Source organism: Kryptolebias marmoratus, linkage group LG14 (genome assembly GCF_001649575.2).
Source record: "Kryptolebias marmoratus isolate JLee-2015 linkage group LG14, ASM164957v2, whole genome shotgun sequence".
Classification (NCBI taxonomy): Eukaryota; Metazoa; Chordata; class Actinopteri; order Cyprinodontiformes; family Rivulidae; genus Kryptolebias; species Kryptolebias marmoratus.
This window is the reverse complement of record NC_051443.1, coordinates 18,676,638-18,700,344: the sequence shown is the minus strand read 5'-3', so window position 1 is coordinate 18,700,344 and position 23,707 is coordinate 18,676,638. Positions and strand designations below refer to the sequence as shown.

The window sequence follows — 23,707 nt, the reverse complement described above, 5'->3', positions numbered from 1 at the left end:
GAGCATCAGCAAGTTAAGAGAAAATAAAATCCATATTCTTTCTAATTATATTTATCCTTTTTAAATCATAGAGAGTGTGTATTCTGATTACAATGTATTAATGTATCCGTGGGTTTATATACAAGAGGCTGCATCTCCATTTTAAAGGGGACTTGCTTTGACCCAATAAACCACACCACAGGGGCAAAATCAATTTTTTTAATCCTACTCTCAGCAAAATCAACAGCAACCTTGTTACATCAGGCAAATCAGCACCTTTGTTATCAGTCTAATGAGTATCAGCAAGAATAATTACTGACAGTTATTTCTAGCACACATGATGTGGAGCTTAAATTGAATTACTCATCATCTAAAATTAGCAACTTCAGTAGGTAGTAATTACTGTCAGATTTAGCACAGCGCTGTCTGCATCCTTTCCCTGGTGACTTTCTGAAGACTGCACACTTTGCCTCGTGCAGGGAAATCTGGTGTAGCGTGATGGAGACCCAAACATGCCCACACACACACACACCACCTTTCTCCCCCGCAATCCAGACACTCTCCCATGCTTTCACGCACCTCCTCTGCCAGCTACACGAGGAGCTAAAAATAGATGGCAGTGGGGCTAAAAGGCTGGAAGGAGGAGAGGAACGAGGGGAAGAAACAAGAAAATGGAAGTGGAAAGAAACAGCCCGTCAACGGTGAGAAGAGGGTGAAGACAGAAAGAAGTCCAAGAGTTAAAAAAAAAGAAAACTGCAGGTAAAAAAGTTGCAAAAACAAACAAAAATATAAAAGCAATACTGCAGGTAATGCACCCTGCATGCCAAGATGAGCATAACTCTGCACTGTTACCTATCTGAAATATGACACAAATGGTCGAAATGCATTAGCACAAGACTACTGTGCAGCACAGTTGATTTTAGGAAGAGAGAGATCGTAAACAACGATAAGATTGACTAATAACATTCCTTTAAATCACATTCCTGTCCATACAGTTAACATCATGCAAGAACTAAATCTATATAATTGCAATAGGTTTAATGCTACAGACAGTTATGTAATCGTAACTCATTTAAAAAACTGCAGGGAGGGCAACTCACTGCTAATGAGAATAAGAAAGTTTCCTGGCCTATTTTCAGTTTTTTTTTTATTACTAATAATACTCATCTAGCTGAACTCCCACCACCAAAGAACTCTACAGATTAAAATTAAAAGATGCATATTAAAAAGGGGTTTATACAACACTGTGGACAAGATTTGAACCATCTCTAATTTCTTTATATTTTGCATCCAAGGAGCTTGTAATCTGAACTGGAAATTATTGAAAAAGCAGCCAAAGTCCAAAGAAAAACTGGGGCAGACCTTCAGAAAGCCTGGAGAACTACTGTTCAAGACACCTTTAAAGGACAAATGAAAATAAATGACTCAAGATTTTTGCACAGCACTGTATATAAACTGTTTTTTTTTCCTAGATAAATTTGTAACACATGCATAAAGGGCAAAATATTTTAAAAATTGCAAAAGACTCACTTGACCTTCCAACCTTTACCAAATTTTAAGGTGAGAAATTCATAAAGAAGACATATTCTAAAAAACAGAGACAAATATAATAAAGCCACAAAAAAATGTAGCTATACTAGAATCCCAAGACAGCAGGAGAAAAAGAGAGAAAGAAACAGTGATGGAAAACACAAGCAAGCATTCAGACACCGAGGAGCAGGAGGGGACACAAGCTGACAAGAGTACAAACATGTAAAAGTCAAAACAAGTCAGACAAGCACAAATACAACTAAGTGTAAAGACAGACCGAGCAGCAAGCAGACAGGTCATTATGTGAGTCAGACAAATATTCAGGCAGACAGGTTCTTATGGGAGCTTGTTTTTGTTTTCCAAGGGAGGCTTGTTGTAGCAGCACTGAGCACACAGCCTGTGTTTGTGATCACTTTGAGTCCACTCTGCAGACAGAAGTCTGTACGTTTGTCCTCCTCTAGTCATATGGAAGGTAAATTCTATTATTAACATTATTATACAGACTTATCGCCCACCAACGTATCAGACCTGTTTGTGCTTTGCTTCTATTACCAAGTACCTTAAATTATCTGAGTAAAAACAGTCACTGTCCATCATTAAAACCTCTGGACTTGTTTCCATTAAAACTGACCAGCAGTATTTGTTTGGGTAATTTTTTTAATATATTTGTTCTAGGAAAACATACCTTTTATAGGAAACAGATTTACAACAGTTCCAGATGATGAGACTATACTCTAAATAAATAATTATAAAAGTCACCATTATGTTGGCATATGGCAACATGTACAATAAATCATATGTGTGCACCTGTCACAATATGTTTCATAACATCCTCCAGATTCATTTGACACTGGAACAGGTAGCTGCCAAAGCTAATATTTTCTTTCCAGATTCAAGGTCAGATGGGTGCTCTGAAATCCAGCTGGTAGATTCAAATATTGGGGTGCTTATTAGGGTTCCTCAGGGAATATATGTTACCAAAACGGAGATAAACCCAACCTTAAACACTAAAAGACAAATCTGGAAATAAAACATGGGCATGGCATTGAACATGCAGTGAAGACTTTTCTTCAGAATACTTAATTAATACTTATAACAATAGAAGTATGATTATCAACAAAAACATTCTTCTACATGATACAGCCCAACTCAGTAACATGACTGCAGCAGCTGTCACTCAACAATAACAAAAAAAATGCTGTGTCCGAGTCAGATGTAGAGGCACAGACTCTTCACACTTTTCCCTGCGAGCTTGTTCACTGATGCACAAATATGGAATGCTTTGGTGCTTCTGCACTAACTTCCTTTCCAACTTTCTGTCTAAATGCTCTCAATATAATTTTTGTCTGGGTTTTTGTCATACCATTCATGCTAACAAAAAAAAAGGACCACACAGAAATGGGAAAAGACGAGAGAACAAATGGTGAGTAAAAGAAGAGGGTAAAAGATTTAGAAAGAAAACCAAAAAAAAAAAAAAAACTGAATCAACATCTTTTCACCAGCTGGGACTCAGCTCGCTGCTGGCAATGTGGCCTTTAGATAAGAGCTGGAGCCAAAAACAATGACATAAACTAAAGCAGAGGACACCAAGGGGTAACCATGATCACCAGGGTTAGATCACATCTGCCAGTTTCTCCTAAACTAAACAGCTAGATGTCATTTCTTCACATTCAGACACAAAAACGCAACCGATTCATGATAAAATATATTTCAAATCTAAAAAATAAATAAAAAAATAAGTCTATATAGCTGGTGCTTGTTTTCCAAATCCAGATCTTTGATTGTTGCAGCAAGAGCACACAAATACCTTGCTGAAATCCGTCTTTTTGCTTTAAAAGATTTGTAATAAATAAGCCTTTTTTTATGCAGACAGTCTTTTTAAAAAGGTACTAGGTGAGAGTTGAAACTGCTAAATTAAAGCAGCAACACTGGAAAAAAAAGTGTAAAAAAGTAATATTTGTTTTCCAGAAAAAGAAATAATCAGCCTCTCTAATCTACAGGGCAACACTGGTGACCATCACAAGTTTAAAAGCACGTATGAGACACAACCTTATGAAACATCTCAATTCGTGGCCCCTGAGGTAGACAGAAAAAAAAAGGAAATCTGAATTACGACTGTTGGCAAAAAGAACAAAAGTAGCAATTATACTTTCACATGTACAAGAAACTCCAGCGTGAGCTCAAAATATCTGTAAGAACAAAAATAACTAGACTACTAAAACTAATCTCAGTGATTGGTGAAGCTTGGACAAACATTCAGAAGCTGAAGAATTCAAACGTTATTTTAGGTTATCTATGTGTAACACAAACAAACTCAAATTTGTACAATTCATTCAGGAACTTTATTCCTCTCCTTTTTAAAGAAATTCAAAACACTGTTATATGATCAGTTGTTCAAATGTGTTTTTACTTTGCTCAGTTGTGAGCTGAAAAGCAAGATTACTGCTCTAACCTGCAAGAACTTCCCGTTTGGAACATGTGTAGGTAGACGTACCATATAAAGCCAAGATTTAGTAAACAAAGCCAAACTATTCCATAGACAGCTGAATTTCTTGGATCAGAAAAGTGACACTGAGGTGGTGCTGATAGTAACACCACCACTGTGCAGCTTAGCGGGGTACGACATGCTAATGAGGTGAAAATGTGGCTGATGCTTTTTATCACTGCCAATCCTAACAGAATCTGGGCTAATTTGGATGCCGTGTTTTCGATTAGATGATTGAAACCATTTTTACCCCACCCATTTCGTTTTAGCTCAAAACATCTACATGCATGTTTATTTGTCTTTTCAATCAAAACAATTAAAGCTTTATAGTCAGCGACACGTTTCCTGGTTATTAAACAACCTCAGTGAGGCCTTACCTTTGTGATCAGAGTTCGGTATTCTTCTACCAGGTGGTCATTGTTGTGGCAGCCTGCCAGGAGCTGCCACACCTCCCCCCGGAGTGCCTCAGGGATGCCGCTCCGGACCAGAGCTGGCAGCTGTTTCGGACGCACCGATAAGTTCATGTGCCTAAGAAAGACAGGAGACTCTACTAAATCATTTATGGCTTGACATTTATGCTCTTTTAGATCTATTTGTGTTTTTACTCCAGTGTCCTCCTTCATAAATGCAACGTTTCTGCGCATGCTTGCCTGTAATGTGATCATCCTGAGGGTTTTTTTGTGACAAAAATCATAAGGCTGAGGAGGACTTGTGTAAACAAACAAAATGATATAAATGAGTTGGATGTCAAAACTCCCATTACCTCCTCAGGGTGATGCAATCAGTCAAAAATTAAAGTTACTCCTTTAAAATGTAAGATAGCAGCCATTTGTGTTTACTGTTCACTTGACACTAAAGTTTTGATTAAACTGTGCCGTGTTTTTTGTAGCAAGGCAGTAAAACAACAGATTATAGAGAAAAAGCCAATAGGAAACTGTAAAAATAATAAACGATGGAATGTTTTCCAGCCTAGATTCCTTTATTCCATATTACATGTCATATCGGCTGGGAAAACATTATTTATAGGTATGATAGAAATGAACTCAATCTACCAGCACATCATAAAGATACTACATTTGAGTTATTTAAACTTACTTCCTACTGCCTGACTTAAGCATACAGATAATGTAGCAATGTTGTTGGAGGTTGGTTGAGGGCCCAAGAGTGCAGAACAGTGGGTGGAAGGTGGGTTTAAATTAAAAAGAAAAGGCAGTTTATTAAAGGAAAACAAACTCCAGGGTTGCAGGCAACAAAAACAAGACTGAAGTGGCACATTAAAAAACTAAGACTGACCAGGGGAGTTACCTACATGAGGATCTGACGGAGAGGGAGGGAAGACAGGTTTATATCTGCTGCGAGGGTTGACTGGAGACTCAGAACAGCTGAGATGATTAGAAATCAGATTCAGGTGAAAATGATGGAGCTAACAGGGGAGCTGAGGAGAAACTTTGGCTATGGAAATTAAAACCTAGCCAAGCTAGATGGGTTACAGAAAAGACAGATGACTAAGAAAACAAAGTATGGGCAGAAATAAACAGAACTAAAAACCAGGAATACAATTAAAACACCTGAAACTCCCAAAACTGTGACAGATAATGATTCTCTAAATGGTCCCCCCATTCTTAATTAATCTCTCTCTGTTTCCTGAGTTTGTTTTATTTGTTCCCAATGTCATGCGGTGCAAACTGTGGCATTTTCTGCTGGAAGTAACGAGGACATTCTAAAAGACTTTCTACGTGTGTGAGTGTGTGTGTGTTCGCATGTGATGCAACTATTGCCAGGCTTGACCCTCGAGCCATAAAACCTGAAAAGGTCTTTCTGCGATCTGCGTCTCTGAGGTCCCAGAATGCCACAAAAACACACACACACACACAGTCTTATTGAAATACAAAAAAATATCACCAATCACACACAGAACCCTATTGTTAACAGCTTAGTCTTATGATTCCTTTTTTATTTAAGCTTTTTCTCCCCAGAGAAACATTAAGTTCACTGAAGATGATTTGGTATTTTGAATAGACAGGAATCCACAAATCTACTTGTGATAAAAAAAATGTACATTCAGATAAATTATGATTTTTTTAAAAATATATATATGCTGTACAAGATCATCTATATGTTCCTTTTTACATGAAAAACATGCATAAGAACCAAAATGGGATAAGATGCTCTGCTGAGTACATTTTCCTCTTGTAATTAACTTGCAGCTAATTAAAGCATTTTATTGATTTGATCACAAGCCTCGATTAAAAACAGAGAAAGTAACAGGAGAGGTAAGGCCATCCTAATAAGTCAGCAATGACTGCTTGCTGCTCTCCGTCACATGGACTGCAGAGGAACTGCGTTCATTCACTGGAACAACGGCAGGAGTGAAAGTTAACAAGGGAACAAATTCATACCATTTGGACAACAAGTCTCCCCAGGTTTCCAGGATCTTCTCAGCGCACTCCTTTGAAACGTCACCCGACCCACTGAGTAAGGGCTCGTCATTGTCTGAAAAACAAATCAGTGAGATCAGGTATTGTTAAAGAAAATAAATAAAATAAAAATACCAATAGCTTCCTTCTTAAAAATCCACAATTCACACAGCTTAGCTTTACTCCTCCATGTCAACATCTGAATTAAACACGAGGCCTTTTGCTTTTCTATCACATGTACATGTTCTATCTACAAAATAAAACTTTCGTTATAAAGTTGTTTTTTAAATAATTGTTGATCTGACAGACAGGAAGCATCTGGCTATGTTTTTTAAATTTATTACAGATTATGTATTTAATCTGAGTTGCATGTGAGTCGGACACCATAACAATTAGGAAAAACTTCAACAAACAACTTATTTGGTCTTTAAACTTCACATGTTATTGGTTAGGTCAATAAATAATCATGTCTAAACATTAACAACTGTTATGAAACAATTACAGGACACAAAATATGAGTTGAACCCAAACCAGAACAATAACCAACAGATATAATAAAAGCTGCTAACAGTAAATGATGCTTTTTGCCTTTTATACTCCGTCACCTCTTATAAAACACTAAATAAACACACCGCTAATGGTTTTGTCCTGCCGAACAATACAGTACAAGCAGTTCTGTAACAGAGTGATCTCAACTCCTGTGGACTGAATGTCTATATGTGGTGCTGCCCCACAGGATGGAGCTTTAACTCTTACTAAAAGTGCAGGATCAATTTGATACCAAAAATATCTGCACGCAGCACAATAAGGCTGGGCTGTGTGATGTTAAGCTGCTGTAATTTCTTGTTGCTGAGGCGCACCACTTTTATTTCTGTGTGATGGATAGTTTCCAGCATTAAACTGCAAAGTAACCGAAGTTGACTGTGATGCAGTTCTGTAGGAAAAAAAACAATCGAAAGATTGTGAATTCTTTTTCTACAAATAGGCTGATGAGGCTTTACTCAGTGCCTTTATGTAGTTAGACTTACAAGATATATTCTTCTTTTCAGTATCAGAAGTTTGATTTATGTAATGTTTTTCTTTTCCTTTGATTCAAGTGCATTTTCTAGAACAATCCCTTTGGTTGTAAAAATAAAACAGCATCCAATCACCTTCTTCTTCATCATCCTCAGGGGGCGAAGGAGCCATGGTACCAGGCCCAGCGGGGAGGATGTTTGGACTGGCTGTGGTTTTCCTCTTCTCTCTCTCTGACTCCGATTCCAAATTCACCACTTCATAAAGTGTGTCAGAGGCAGGACTCTTCCGCTCTTTTCGCTCCATCTGAGAAAAGACGACATCTGATAAACTATTTGTAAAAAGTGACGTGGTATAACAGCAAGGAGGGTCTGCTTTCACATTACAGTTACGGGATGCGCCACACACTGAGATTACGGTTTTATTAGGTAACATGGAGCAGAAAAGTCACATATGTCAATGTCTAATAAGTGCATTGAACAAGTAACTTGCTCAGTTCCATTATGTAAAATTAGCTTTAAAGGGGCCATCTTTATACTATTTCTTGCAGGGAAAATGGATTATTAGGTTCAGATGAGACATAAAAAAACAAACATCTGCTCAGCTGCTCTTTAGTGTTGGTCCAGAAAATCAACCAAAAAAGGAACTTTTGCCAAGTTTGCTTCACAAAGATATTAGAACAGAGTACAGAAACTGTATTTGTCAGAACATTCAATCAGGAAAGGTAACTCAATTCATCTCAAACTGAGTCAAACCTAAATGGACTTTAAAAAAAAGAAAAAAGTTAAACTCTTCAGTGTGCAGCTCTCATGTTGGAAATAAACAGTGGAACTTGAGAGGGCTGAATGAAGTAAAATAGATTTTTAGAAGTTGTGAACTTACAGCATTTCCTGCCACACTTGATGCAACAGTTAAACATTTTATTTTCATTATAACACATTCACATTTTACTTTACTAGCTACACAACAATCAGTAAACTTAGTGTTAAAATAAAAGTTTTTAATCAGAGCAGACATTTATACCATTTCTTGTGGGGATAAAATCTGACCACAAAAATAATCTATGAAGTTAGGAGATATAGAAACAAACCTGTCGTAGTTTAAGGTAGAAAGTCTCAGTGTAGCTACGCTTGCTAAAGGGCCAGAAGAGCCTGTCGTTAGGAGAACACACCCTGACCCTTGTCTCCAGCAGAAAACGAACTGGTTCTTCCACCTCGGTAATCACCAGATCCACTGCTGTCGTCATGTACATGAATTTGTCTAAAAAAAACAACAACAAGAAAACAAATTTAAAAATCAGCCCCAATTAGTAACTCCAACCTCCTAAAAAAAGAATAATCAAACTTTCTATTCATAGATATCTGATGTTCCCATGAGGCTCTAAATTTACAGCTCAGCTAACAGTCAAAACACTCAAACCTGTCTGCCGTACAGTGGTGTGAAAATAAGAGCGAATAAATAACCAAACAACCAGTAGATATAAACCATGGATTTAATATCTTGAGAACAATTCTGTCTTATCTAAACACTGGACACATTTTTGGCTCTTACCTTTGGGCGTTTCCTCGTTCACAGTCTGGAACTGAGGCGTGTTGGGGTTCCAACTTCCTGTGATGATGTAAGACTTCCCGTCTGAGCTCTTTCCCATTGACTCCTGATGGGGCACAAGGAGGAGAATGTTGGCACACACACACACAAAAACACACGACTACATTCGCAATACACGCTCGAGAATCACAAGAATCCCTCACCAGGTCTAACAGGTGCATGTCGCTGTTCTTCACATTTCTACCTGGGCTGAGCAGGAGTCCAAAACACCTGGAGAACGCGAACACAGGACGGGAACAAAAGGGACGCAATTCAATTTACACAAGAAAAATGGAGGAGAAGGAATGAGGAGCCAGGCAGAGAACAATAACTCTTTCACTATAGAGCACAAGAAGTTTTGAAAACGTTACATAAATTACAGGAAATATTTTCCTGAACTGATGGTCTAACACAATCCAGAGGCTGAAAAAGACTAAACACATTCTTTCAGTCCTCACCTTCCCTGAGATCATGAAACAATAACAACCCAAGGAGAAAATGGAAGTCTTCTAAGAATGTTGAAATCCAACTGATTTATTAAAGCGTGAAAAATTAACCTCTGAGACAGACTCGCCCTAATCATGACCTTAAATCTGTCCCAGGACGCTTAGAACACGGCACACAGACATACAGATGTTCAGCAGTGTTGTATTTAATTAAAGCTGAGTGATTCCTCTCTGGAGAATATTTGGATGAAATAAAAATGACAAATTGCAATAACTGTAGCAAATATAGGGGGATATCCGCCAGTTTGACAGACGAGCAAATTCCTTTCTGAAATATTTCATTTTCGCAGCACAGATCTACAGAAACAAAAGCCTCAACTCAGATAACACTGTGCCACAGTTTGAACATTGATTTATTTGTCAGCTTTTATGACATTTTCATTTACTTCTGATGCTTTATTTGTCTGAATAAATCTTTTGAAGGTACTGCTGCTTCCATATTAAAACATAAAAAGGGACTTGACAACAAGAACAATGAAATGTTCATTACGGAGACAAAACCTTGATTTAACCCCTTCTGTAGCGTTAAAGCAACTTACTTTTTGTCCCACTGATTAGGAAAGCCACGTTCTACTAATAGATTTCTGATGTTTCCATGGGGCTCTATATTTACAGCAGATTTGTCAGAAAAACAATCTGACTTTCTATATTATTTCTTTTTCTATAAGACTTTATACAAGCATTTGAGTATCTCAAACATGACAATATTTAAGTAATATCCAGTGTTTACATTTCGATAATTCATACATATATGGTAAATATGTGCTGTTTGCATGAATGAGTGTTTGTGCTTTACTTTACCTCTCGATTGCCAGTTCCTTATTGGACGTCTGCTGAACGTAGATGACAATTTTCTTGTCCAGTCCTGCACGAAGCTTGAAGCTCTGTTTGTCCTTGTCTTTTGCTACAGCACTGAATATGAGGATAAATGATCATAAAATATTCATTAGTGATGTAGGACGCTAAAGCTTCACAGAAACTAAAAAAGGTAGCTTTACTAACACTTTAAATTAGACAAATACATCCTAATAAGAAGCTGACAAGAGATATGATTGTTTTGATTAAATAAACTATATTAGAAAAGATAACATGTAGATAACTTCCTCCTTCACAGAATTTATGACTTACTGGACACTGGGCCAGTCTTAAAGAAATAAATATATATATATAAATCAGTTAAAGTTTACAATAGACCCATTATTCAAAATTAAAAACTACACAAGAGCCACTTTTTAAAAGGCTCTGTTCATTTTCAAGCTCTTGTTTTTTTTTGTTTTTCCCTTTCTGTTCAGTTTTTTGGAGCTGGAGAAGAACCAGGCTTTTGACAGAAACAGTAATCAACATTCTCCAAGCCTCCACTGACATACATTTCAGATGAAATACAAAAAAAACCCAAAAAAACCTTAAGCTGAGTAAGCCCAGGTAAAAGAAAACATCATTCACTTTAAAATACACGGCAAATATCTGATACTGCTGCAAACTTCTGTATGTAGACAGATGATAAAACATGATTCTTTTTAATTAAGGACTTATTGCCACATTTATCTCAGTGAACCAGATATTTTCAAACTGTCTCATTTTTACTTCAGAAACCGATTAGAAAATTATGGATTTCTTAATGACTTTTGCTTATCTTACAGTTAGGTTCTAAGTTATTTTCACACAGCTTCAAAGACTCATTTCAATATCATGCAAACAAAAGACTGATAGGATACAAAAATCAGGCTTTTAGTTTGGAAGTAAAGCCAAAAATAAATCAAAAAGCTAATGAGGAGGAAATGGGTGCTGGCTAAAAATAAATATCAGTATTGTATTGTTTTATTTTGTTTGTGTGAACACATGGAAGTGGCTCAGTTACGCAGGGAAACAAAACGATGTGTTGAAGAAAGTAAACACAGGAACCCACTGTTGGGTTTTCTTATCTGCAGCACTAATAAATGCAAGCGTCTCTGTGTGTTTCTCATTTCTCTCAACCATTCAATTTACTTTAAGCATGGTGCGTGTAGTCGAGATCAGTTGTCGAGTTTATTTTTAGTAGTTCACACAGCTGTTAGTGAGGTTATCTAAAGCTGAAGGAAGCTGCAGCGTTTGGAGCGACTGGAAATTCATTCGACACTGATCTATATGGGGTGTAGAAATGTTTTTAAAAAACAAAAAAACTATGAGTGGAACTGATTTCGTAAAACTGAGTTTTAATACTGCAATTCTAAGACAGTATGTATTATCTATTCTTCGTTTCTTATACTTACACGTGCATTTCTCTGGTTGGCGTGCCCTTACACATACAAAAAACAAGACGCTCGGGCGTGAATTTACCTGAAAGTACCCTTGCCGTCATCCTCCCTGATCTCCAGGCTGACCGTGAAGGTAAACAAGTCGCTGTCGGGGGTCAGCGGAGCGTTCTGCTGAGACAACAGAACTGCCTTCTTAGCTGACCGTCGAAACGCTGTGGCAAAGCTGTACAGTATCCTGCTGACCTGGAGGGGCAGAGGGACACACAGTCAATATTAACATAACACAAATCTGTTAAGGAAACAAATCTACAGTAAATCCAATCTAGGCCTCAAAATAAAAAAACACAAACCTGTAAAACTGTTGTGATTAGATAAACTGGAGAACAGGACAGAGCTTATGTAAGCAATCATAGGACTTTAGCTACTTCCCTCGAAGCACAACCACGCTTCAGCATGAATAAAATAATTTGTTCTTTTCTTTTCGAATACAAAAGGTTTTTGAGCCAACATCATATTTGAGACAACTTTTTTAAAGCTGGAAAAGCTGTTTTGTTCAGCAGTCTTTCCAATAAGGAACTAATTTTGCATGTTTCACGAGAAACAAAGTTATTTTTAAGTTACTTTCATTCGACATAAAGTAAAAATTATAATTAACACTTGCAAAATTGTTTTTTTCCAAAACATACCCAGTGTCTCCTCCATTCCTCTTTGGTAGTAATAAACAGAGGTAAAAATAATTCAAGCTCTAAAAGTTTTTTACACAGTTATAGCAGGAAGTAAGCAGTTTGTGTACCAACATCTCTTGTTCTTTTGGCCCATTTAGTTTTACACAACAAGCACCAAGCAAATAAGCCATTAGTAATAATTGAAAACTCCATTACAGTAAATTTCTGTGCATCTGTTGCTGTGACTGTGTGACAGAAGGAACAAAAGAAAAATGTGAGGCAATAACTTCATACCCTAAAATATATATTCTAAAGTGCTGATTTATTTTTGCCTTTATGTTTGAATTTTCTGCAAAATCTCCAAAAGCGAGCGGGATGTTCAGCTCAAAAAACATTCTCTATAAGAAGCCTTATTTTCTCATTTTTACTGAACTGTGTCAAATAATTAAAAGTTGTCCCCTAACTAAAGGCTCATTTCACTAAATCTCGTAAAAAAAAAATTAAAATTGAGTTTTGAAACATAGTGGCAAAGTGATGGCACGTAGAAGCTGTTGCTTTCATAAAAATATAACCCTCTTGATTTTTCAAGAGCTGCAAATAAAGCGGTGTTTGTTATTCCACTGGTACAGAACAAGAACATCAGGAGTTTGTGCAGAGGCTGTATTCTGAGCAACCACAAACGAAGGGAAGAGAGTTGAAAGAAAGAGCACAGTTATACAAAAAGCTCACCCCTTGTTTCGATAAAAGACTAACGTTCAACACAATGAAAGTGTTGTGTGCTTAATTTGAAGACAGAGCAAACCTTTCCATTTTTTAGTGTTTTTTTTTAATGGATGTCTTCGTGTACAACGTGAAGGAGCTCTTCCAGGACATAAATTGTACATAGAAAATGTAACTTTTTAACTTCAGGCTAAAATAAAAAAATAATTTGTGAAGTTGAGGCAGTGACTAGCTCATCATGCTCAGAAGAACATAGAAAGGAATCAAATTCTGAAGGTTTTAAAGCTCAGTTTGACGCCCGACTGGCCTCACTGCTACAATTCAGGGAGCATAAACATCATAAAGTCTGCAGTGCATACATTAGAGTCATGTCCAATTACCTGAATACCTATTAAACGGTGAGTTTTGCAGAAAACCTATAAAATGTCTAAAATTGCCCAGTGTGTGGCTGCCTTTATGGGAGAAAAAAACAAACTGAAACAACAGGAAAAATGTTTTAACTCCTAGATGGATTTTGATATCAACACAAGCTTTTTGAATCGGATCCTGTACTTACAGAAACTGTTACAGCTTTTAATCTGAAACATGCCAGACCTTTGAGTTTTCCCTACAAGTCAGCATTAACTACGTGTCCAAGCTAACATGTAAACTTGACATTTTAACTGATGTCACGGCAAAAACCTACTCTGTCCTTTCAGTGTTCAATTTATATTTGATTCTCCAGCTGTAATTCAGTTTATTAAGAGGCCAGACTTGCATAAAGCAAATCTACAAAAGAGGAATTTATGTGTATTGTATAACACACAACAAAAGCAGCAAGTTAACAGTCAGAAAAGGGCATTCTTGGGTGGAAGGCACAGTGGGGCTCTCCATCAGTGAACAGGCAATTATTACAAACAAACCATGGGGTTTGACTGAGGAGGTGGTATGCTTTATGTATGAACAGTTGGATTAAAACAAACAAAACAAATCTGATCAACAACTAAAATTACTCTGGAATATTTTCCCACTACAAAAAAATTGATCTTTTTTATTTCTACAATGAATGGTTCAAAACAGATTTTCTTTATCTGATTTGACAGCCTATCACAAGACTATCTAAGAATAGGCTAGGAACGTTCACGCTGATAAGCAATACTTTTGAAAAACACATTGTGAACGCTTATTAAGGAGGCGTACGATAGGTAAAAATAGTCAAATATTTGCACTAGTTAAGGAAGTGCTAGGAGTTATATATTGTGAGGAAGAGAGGCACATGACTAAATTAACTTATTTTAAAAAATAAAAAACGGCAACAAATGGGAAGACAGTGTTGCTGTGTCGTGCAAATAAGCAACCAAATGAGGTGGCAAACAGCTTCGGTGAGTTTGTAGATTGAGAATTGGAAAAGGGTGCAAAAAAAAAAAAAAAAAAAAGAATGAGGAGGGGAAAAAAAGGTGGTGGACGCAGAGAGCGAAATGTCCGGTTACCGCTGAGAATTATCCATGTGTGAACCTCGGCTTCCTGTTCTGATTCACTTTGCTGTTTTGGCGTGAGTGTCTAAGACTCACAGGGTAACTGGATAATGTGGAACCAATAAAACAGCATCTGACTGACGGTTCTTCATAACGCTGAGTGCTTCCATGAAGAAGAAATCAGGTCACTGAACACAGTGGTAGCTCTTTAACCCAGTTTATAGTGAATCTCCTCTTGTGTATATTCTTAGAATATCAATCAGTCTCTCCCTTATACATTAAATGCACATCATATTTCAAATCCTCAAAGTTAAAGTGCATTGAAATCTGCAACACATGGCTTAATGCCACATACTGGAGCTCCAAAACTCACACTTGGAAGATATTTTTTAGTATACCTGATTTTGCGTGTATATTAAAATGTGTATTTAGAGAAAACAGGCTTTCTTCACATGCTTTAGTATCTATATGCGAACCTTCTGTATGCAGCATTTATACAGAATTAAGAGCTACTTTTATAATAACATTTAAATTAAACAGCAACAATTATTTCTCACCGCCTCTTGGATTTGGCAGCGAAACACGTGAATCCTGAAGATCTCAGAATTGTAGTGGCTCTCAGTGAAGGCGAAGCAGTCGCTCTCTGGTGTGCCATCATGGCCTCGAACACAGAACAGAATCTTATAGATGGGATAGTTGGCAATTTCGGTGTTGTTGTGGGGGTCCAACAACCTGTCAACACATCAATAAATTTATCTTAATATTCACTGATTGTGAAGGTTGTGCAGAGCTCCAGCTGACAAATGACTAACGTGTGTTTTGCTGACCTGACAGTGCCTTCAGACACGCCTGGAACTGAAAGCGTGACATCCAGGGGGACTTGGCACTGCCCTCTGAGAATACTCATCATGCGAAGGGCCTCCACCTCACTCCGGGGGGCGTTGACGGAGGCACACCCTAGATATGTCAGCTGACTGAACACAACGCTGTCCTCATCTGGAATCGGGCTGCAGGGACTTCCTTCTGAGGATGATTCATCTGCTGCAGAGTCGAGACGAAAACAAAGGAGAGGAGGAGCGAGAAAATGTTGATTTTTATTTCTCATGGCTCTCTCCCAATTTATTTCAATTTTGCTTCCAAGAAGTCAGACTTTCTGGTGAGCAGTCTTAAGCAATAGCATGACAGGTTACCTGAAATTCTTTATAATAGTTTTATTTTCACTTTGGCTGCTTTTTCACTCATTTTTGTCCAGTCTATGTACCTGACCCTAAAGGCATACTTTAAAAAATGGTCAGAAGAAGGACAAATAAAATGTCCAGCCTCAAATAAAGACATTCTAAAGCAGATACACATAACTGAAAGCAATGCTATTAAGAAACAGGGAAAAAAAAATCAGTAAAGACCTGAAACAGGATGTGAAAGATGCATCAACCTTCAGCTGATCATCTACTGGATGCCAAGTTTTCAGCTAAAAGTGCCTTTGGAATTACAATATTAGTGCCAAAATATTATTATATATTTTTATTATATATTTTAAACTGTTATTTTAGGGATTTTTTTCAATAGATTTAGGTAAAAGTTGGAATTCATTTTTTCTTTTTTAGTCTGCTGGTAAAAAAAAAGTCCCTAAAAATCCCATTTAATATTTGTTCTTTGTCAAGTTGTGTTAAGTGTCAACACAAGACTGGGTCATCTTTTAAGTTTAAGAACATTTACCTTTATAATTTATAGGTCAAGCAGCTTAACAAACAGAAGATAACATTTTTCTGAAATAGTCAAATACTGGAAACAAAATGATTTCAGTGAAAAAAATGAATGAAAAGGGGGGTAATGTCCAACGAAAAACTTAAAAAAAAAAACCTCCAGAAAGCCTGAAAAACTATTGCTCAAGTCTGGAGAAACACATAAAACGAGAGATTACTTAAGACTTTTAAACAGAAGTGCATACTGACTGAAACAGGAAGAAATACGCAAAAACAGGAAAGGCTTCAAGTGAATAGAAAGGAAGAAAAACGCACATGTGTAAGTCATCTACTCCAAAACTAATAAAACAAAAAACAAAAGCAGAATATGATTTATAGAACTTTGACATTTTGGATATAACTGCTCATGACATAAAATTCAATAAAGCAGGAGATGAAAGTCTTAAATTAGATAAAATAAGAATAAAAATCAGAGTTAGGATGAGAATGAGAATGCGTCGTCTCACCTCTGTAAGACCTTTCATTCAGCTCGCTCTCCTGGACCGTCTGAACAGGAAGCACCATCTCCAGCTTGGGTGGTGATGTGCTCAGAGGGTCCGTGCCGGGCGGCACAGGTGATGGCGTGCTAGCAGGAAGGCCATGGTCGCTCGCACCGATGCCGACGCCGCTCATTCCCCTTTCTGATCGGAGCCCGGTGTCTGCCACTGACGGGTCCATGAGGACGTCCGCTAACTCCCTCTGGAGCTGCTGCTCACTTCCATTCCCCACGATCTGATCCAGACACGGGCATGAAAAAAAAAAAACAGATTTACACACAAACGTGCAATGTTTAAAAAGTCTGCGCAATAATCATCAGAAGATGTCCAATTTTCCCCCACTGCATAGGAACTGTCCAAAAATCTTTAAAAATAATAAGCAGATTACTCAGATTTCACAAGTCAGTGATCGAAGTGTGTTGAAAAAATGATTTGTTATGTGTTGGCTTTAGAGATATATTGTGATTACATTTTATTCAGTATTAGTGATTATTAGTAAAGTCAGTATATTAGTTCAGTGGTCTAAAATAACTCAATCAACACAATGAAGAAGCTAAGCCAGAAAAATCTGTCAATACACTTGTTTCAAAACCACGACATACAAAATTCACACTGTGACAAAATGAAGCAAAGCCTTTTATTCCTGCCTCTGTTGGCAGCAGCTAACAGCAGAGGGCACTACTGTACTGACCAACAAAACAGTGTAAAGATAACCATAAGTAATACCTGCAGCTGAAGAGGTGTAGTATATCCAATGCTATTATATCTACAGCAGGACAGATGACACAGTAAACATGTTTCCTCTTTAAAGAAACTGATATAAAGCTGCTGTGAAGGCTCACACATTCAGCCCTGCGGTGTCACTAAACAGAAGTACCAGGGCTTTAGATTTACAGGTGGAGCAACAATCCTGGGCAGGTAACTTAAATCCTGTAACTTAAAAACACCATTTTCTACCCTCATTAAAATTCTAATATTACAGAGCCATTCCTCCACAAGAAAAATACAGAAACAGGCACAGACAGAATCACCACAGAATCACATCACAGAGAGAAAGATCATTTTTATACAAGTAAAAGATTGTCTCTGAGGAGAAAAAAAAGGAAAAATAGCTTGAGAAGAGACTGACCTTAAAGCTGACACCTTCCTCAGAAATTACCTGCATAACAAACAACAAGTTTAGACACACCGACTCTTCTCCTGACTAGATGAGCTGACTGGGAGGGGAATGGGCAAAAAAAGCGTGTCGCCAAAACAAAACAGAAAACAAAACAAAAAAACACCATAAGATGACCAAACGTCAATGAAGGGAGTGATTTTACCTCCACACAGTGAGAAATGTGAATGTGTGTCAGGTGCTGGCTTTCATCTCGCTGACAGAAAGCAGAAACACTAAGTTGGCAGGACACACGCTTAACTTTGTTGCCCATACAAACAACAAAATAGAACATTGTATTCTGTCCTAGCATGAAAAATGTCCTACATCCTTTTATCAAACGATTATACAATATCCATGTTATTCTGGCGCCATCTCCTGGTATTTTTACCACAGTAACACACTTTTCTCTACAGCAACTGATAGCATGAGTACGTGAGTGAGGCGCTTGATTTAATTTAAGAAAACGTGAGGAGAGAGGTAATACGAACCCATGAGGAACACACACAAGATTACGCAGTTCCTAGAAAGTCTTTATTCTCTTTGTGAAAAGCCACACCCTAGTTGGAAAATACTATTATTACATTTCCTACAAATAGATTTAACGTGAGCTTGAAGTGGTTGCACTCTTTAAAACCGAGTGTCTTCCTGAGCAAACACTAAAAAAAAGCTCTCAATATACCATGAGGAATTTTCTTCTTCTTTTTTTTAAATGAACAGAACAAATACATTCAGAGATATCTGACCACTGAGTCTGTTTTATTCTTTAAACTGGCACACAAAAAGAGACACCAAGAATAGTTTCTTCAGCTGTGAATTACTGTGAGCAAGTTTTCAAAAACATGTGCAAAACCAACAGATGATACCTCAAACCTTACCTTTAGCCAGCGTGTTCTACATTAATACAAACAGTGTAAATCAACAAGATTTTTTTAAAAGCAATGATAAGAAAATAGAAAAAAAATCTAAACATATAGGTCTATTGCTGAATATGAGAAAAAGACTAAATGAGAATGAAATTGCAACACAAAAAGTGGTTAGTGGAGTGTGAGCGTGTTTAAAAAGATGGTCGAGAGCTTTGGACATGCGAGTGATGAACAAATAAATCTATGTAAATAATGACCCCCAACCTGAAAGGTTTATGATTTATATTAGAAGTAAATAAAGATGAATGAGCATCAGAATGTTTTGGTTAATCCTGCAATGGGTAATTTTGTTGTTGTTTGTTTCTACCAAAAATAAAAAAGGTGCCAACATGCCACCATTTAGCCAGAAGGACAATTTGAATGCCATTCTCCTTTGTTGTTGTAGTCTATGTTTATTTGTAACCAGAGGCAGGTGAGCTTTATCTCTTCTGAATTCAAAGTTAAGTGTGGTCGCTACAGATGCAAATACTAACAGGTCAACATGACTCAGTAGTTCTGCTTCTGCATCTACACCAACCATCCTTACCTTCAGTCCTGTCTTTTCATCATCACTACCATTGTTAGTGGAGGATGGTGTCTCGTCCCCAAGCCGGGACACGAGGACAAAGTCCTCGCTGTTGAGAGTGGACACTGAGTCTGAAGACACGCTAATCTTCCCCACCGAGCCCTTGTCATCCATGGCTGCCGCTGTTAAATTCAGCCACGCTGCTCATGAATGGAAGACAGAAGGCGGAGGTGGAGGGAGATGATGAGCAAAATCACCTAGAAAAGGGAAAAAAAATAAATAAATAAAAAGAAAGAAGCATAAAACAGTCATGATGTGATGAAATCCATGAAAAGCATCTTTGAAGGTGAGCAGAATCTCTACAAACTATAAAAACCGGACCATATATTCCCATTAAGAGGGTTTTGCAATGTCAAAAGTTTTACAAAACGCATAGAAAGACGGCAAAACGAGGGAGCAAATGGATGTTTAGCTCAGATTTAGTGGTGAACGACATTATAAAAAAGCAATAAAATCAAACAAATTAAAAGATCTGTGGGCTTTTTGAAATTATTTTCTGTATTTCAGCAGTGTAAAGACGAATCATGTGCTCCTGAATGCAATGCAAAGCCATGGTAACGCAAGTGAAAAACTATGAAACAAGCCACTTTGCTACATGCATCCATCTAATACATGTCATTATTTCCACTTACAGGGTCAAAAGTGCCCAAAAATACAGCTTAAACATTCTGCTCCTCAATGAGTATCCAATTTTCCAGCAAACTGGCAGAACCACAAGTAACACTTTTTTTTTTACTGTTAAGTTACGGCCACTGGCAGCCTTCAAATAAGAAAATATAAACAGTATATGTTTCAGTGCATATTTGTTGTAAAACCTCTGAAAAGAAAACATATAAGCTCCATCTTTGCCATAAAGGCATGAGGCAATGACTGATAAAATGAGATGATGTTGTGTGTTTCATGAAGAAAGGCTCAGCAGAAGAATCTGCCAAATATTCACTAAGATGACCAGAACAACAACAAAAATGCCTATTCCCATCATCCCGTGGTCTTGTCCTTCAATTTTCTGAAGATTACACTTCCTGTTTCTTTTACCAAACCTTAAGTCTGACAATGAAAAAATAAAAGGAAAAACAGTGACCAAACTACTTAATTCAGAAAATTTTGTGATATTGACCTTGAAAACTCCCAGTAATTCTGTCTCTCCCTCTCTGAAGCAACAAGGTTTTCACATTTTGTCATGATAGGAATGCAATTCGGCTTCCAAACACAAATTAAACACTGCAACAAATATTGTTCCCAAAGTCCTGGGTGGTTTTCCCCCCTCTATTGTAAAAAAACAAGGAGGCTGCAACACAGCACCTTTGATTAAATGGGAAACTTGGAACCTGTAGGTCTGTATCTATCATTAGAAACTAGCTCAAACCTGATCCTCACACACATCAAGGGTGTGTTCACAAAGTCTGGACCAAAGCAGAAATTTTAGTCTCGTTGCCTCCTGCTGTTCACATTGGACAAATTCTGGATGAATGTGCTCTGTGGATTTAAGCCTGAGTCAAACGGTAATGTGCAACATTACTCTCCCATCCCAGTGATTGGAAGAATGATGCAAGCTTCAAATTGGTCCGCAACAAATGAATTGAAATCATGACCTCTATCAAAGCTACTGTAGAAGAGTTTGTTGAATTAAAATGAAATCTGTCAAGTGCCAACATAACCTAAAGGTTTTATCTTTAACGGGTCCACAGCCCACACCTACCAATAAACTATGTTCAGCTATTCCCTGCTTTTGTTTTCCTGCAAAAAGCCCAAGAGGAGTACTTGTGAAATTTTGACTGTGGAAATGTTATTGCTGGTGAGTTTTCCCAGATCTTCAGCACATCTCATCTTTTAAACAATAGGAAAACGGACAAAAATGCAGGAGCTATGTTCTTTTAATTTTAGGTGTTTCTCTACACAGTATGGAATTTAATGTGTCATCTCAAATTATTTCTAAAGGCAATGCCGCAAAAAATACACAGCAAGAGCCGTCTCATAAATAGTCCACAAGGCTGCACTGTGAGAAGTAGCCTGACAGTGAGCTCCAGGTTTATTCAAATTACATGCAATGAAGAAATGATGACATGTTTTTGACTTGTCTTCCTCCTACCTGCTGTACCATTAGCACTACTACCTGTGTGAATGCAATCAAAACATGGAGGCACGGGAGCTCTTCTGTCCCTTCTGATCACAGGACACATTAATACCAGCACACCTCTATTTACCTTTTTTTCCCCACAATTTATAATATAAAAATAATCAGCTCATGCATGAAGAGAAGTTCAAAGTATTTCACAAATACATGCATTTCTAATACTAGTTGGATGATTCCATTTTTGCTGTTCATGATCAGCAGAAGTTACTGTATACTCTTGATAGCTTTCAGGTGTATTGATGTATAAATGTAAATGAGCAATCAAACCACAGTTTGTTTTAACTCCACCATGCACTTTAGTTTTATAACTGTGTACAATGCAAATACAAAACAATACAAGCATTTATCAGCAAGACTGTTGAGATTGTTTGACGATGGTGGCACCAACATCCATCCTCCATCAAGGCAGGTGTTTTCTCACTTAATCAAGACCTTTGAACAGGGTTATGAGGTCACTCCCCTGGAAGTTAGCTTTACTGACTTGTTTATGTCTCAAAAACGGCAAAAATAACTCCCACATCTGTATGCAAAGACAACCTAGCACTTTGTCCGTCCAGCCGGCAGCTCCAACAGACTTATAATGGCTGCTTTGTCACCCTGCCTTCCTTTCTGGCCTCAGCAACAGATCTCTGCCGGCTCCTGCCAAGCCACGCTGGTCCTTATCACTGCTTTTGTGCACTTCCAAGAAGACACACAATCTACTGCCAGTCATTAAGGATACTGACTGTTACTGATACTGTGATTTAAAAGCTTAAAAAAAAAAGTTCAGAAGTGGGATGAAACCCAACATGATCCATTTAGTCAATTCAACCTCTGGCAAAAGCTGTGAAATGCAAACTTTTGGTGCTCATATCTTGTAGTACCAAACAATATCCCTAATATTAAAAAAATAGGAAAGAAAGTTATATTATCAAAAGCTATTGAGGCTTTTTGCATTTCTTGCACTCTACAACAGTTTACATGTAAGCAACTGAAATCAGCTCGAATGAGATTTATCCCTACTACAAATGGAAACCAGAGAACTTTCATAACAAAAATCCTGATCTGTGCTAATAATCTTTACATATTTGGATGCATCTCTTTCTGTGGAGGCATTTGACAGATAATCACATGCACAGGTAACAGCAAGGGCCTTCCTTTGACAGATCAGTGTCTGCAGTGATGAGTAAAGCGTAAGTGTTGTGATTTTCAATACAAAATTAAAGGTGCAAAAAGTTTCTGGTTTAAAATGTGCTCCATCACAGTCATTTAGAGTATTTACTGATATTATATAGTCAGGTTAAAATCTTAACTCTTCCAATTTAACAATCAGAACAGAAACAAGAGTTTGTTCTGCGTATGAACAGCAGTGGCTCACTGAAAGGGGACATCTCATAGATGGGAACAGACTGACCCCTGTCTTAACTGTTCATCACAGACAAACAGAAGCACAATATTTAGATCTGCCAAAAGGAACATCTTATGTTGCTGCACATGTAAAAACATGCACACCAAAAAAAAATAATAATAAAAAGCCACACAGCCTGTTTGGAGTGTTTTGCTTTGCTCGCCACACTCCAGCTGAACAGTCCGTTCTGGGCTGCCAGCTGGGTCCTCGGTGCACCCAAAAAGAGGGAGTCTGATGCAGCCGTACACAGAAAGACACCGCTAGGAAGCATTCAGCCTTGCAACACAGTTCCTTCCAACCTGCCTTGTCGTCTTTCAAATAGAGAGACGAGACAAGAGACGGTGGTCACGGGAAAGCCCCGAATGAACAAACTATAAATCTAAATCCTGCAAATCAAAGCGCACAGGAAAAAAAACAGTCCATGATTAAGATTTTATAAACGCTAAGCCTCCAATAACCATCTCACTTAAGGTTCAAAGTTAAGTAAAGGCCTTTGCTTTAATATGGCATGGAAGAGGGGGAAACAAAACAACTCTACAACAAAGTGCAGGCCTGCCTTTAATATCTGAGGAGGACAACAAACTCCTCCCCTGTGAGGGACTGAGCTTTAGTCATGTTGTGGCTTTTCACCAGCATTTAATTAACAGTGATGTGTCTGTAATGCTGTAGCAAGAGCAGAAGTGATGCTTAACCACATGTGTGTGCGTAA

General features: G+C 37.7%; 1 protein-coding gene across 2 annotated transcripts in view; it reads right to left on the bottom strand.

Moving 5' to 3' along the window:
* Window positions 1–23,707, bottom strand: part of LOC108232678 (rab GTPase-activating protein 1) — a 59,926-nt gene that overhangs the window by 32,165 nt on the left and 4,054 nt on the right. The window contains exons 2-14 of one of the 2 annotated variants that reach the window (XM_017410615.3): window positions 19,439–19,674; window positions 17,960–17,989; window positions 16,801–17,065; window positions 15,419–15,632; window positions 15,149–15,323; window positions 11,835–11,995; window positions 10,320–10,430; window positions 9,177–9,243; window positions 8,977–9,079; window positions 8,516–8,685; window positions 7,563–7,731; window positions 6,394–6,487; window positions 4,372–4,522 (exon numbers count right to left, since the gene is read on the bottom strand). In XM_017410615.3, coding sequence (XP_017266104.1) covers window positions 4,372–4,522; window positions 6,394–6,487; window positions 7,563–7,731; window positions 8,516–8,685; window positions 8,977–9,079; window positions 9,177–9,243; window positions 10,320–10,430; window positions 11,835–11,995; window positions 15,149–15,323; window positions 15,419–15,632; window positions 16,801–17,065; window positions 17,960–17,989; window positions 19,439–19,591 — 1,863 coding nt within the window. In that variant the 5' untranslated portion in view covers window positions 19,592–19,674. The remainder of the gene's footprint in view (window positions 1–4,371; window positions 4,523–6,393; window positions 6,488–7,562; window positions 7,732–8,515; window positions 8,686–8,976; window positions 9,080–9,176; window positions 9,244–10,319; window positions 10,431–11,834; window positions 11,996–15,148; window positions 15,324–15,418; window positions 15,633–16,800; window positions 17,066–17,959; window positions 17,990–19,438; window positions 19,675–23,707) is intronic. The other variant, XM_017410616.3, reaches the window with a different exon arrangement.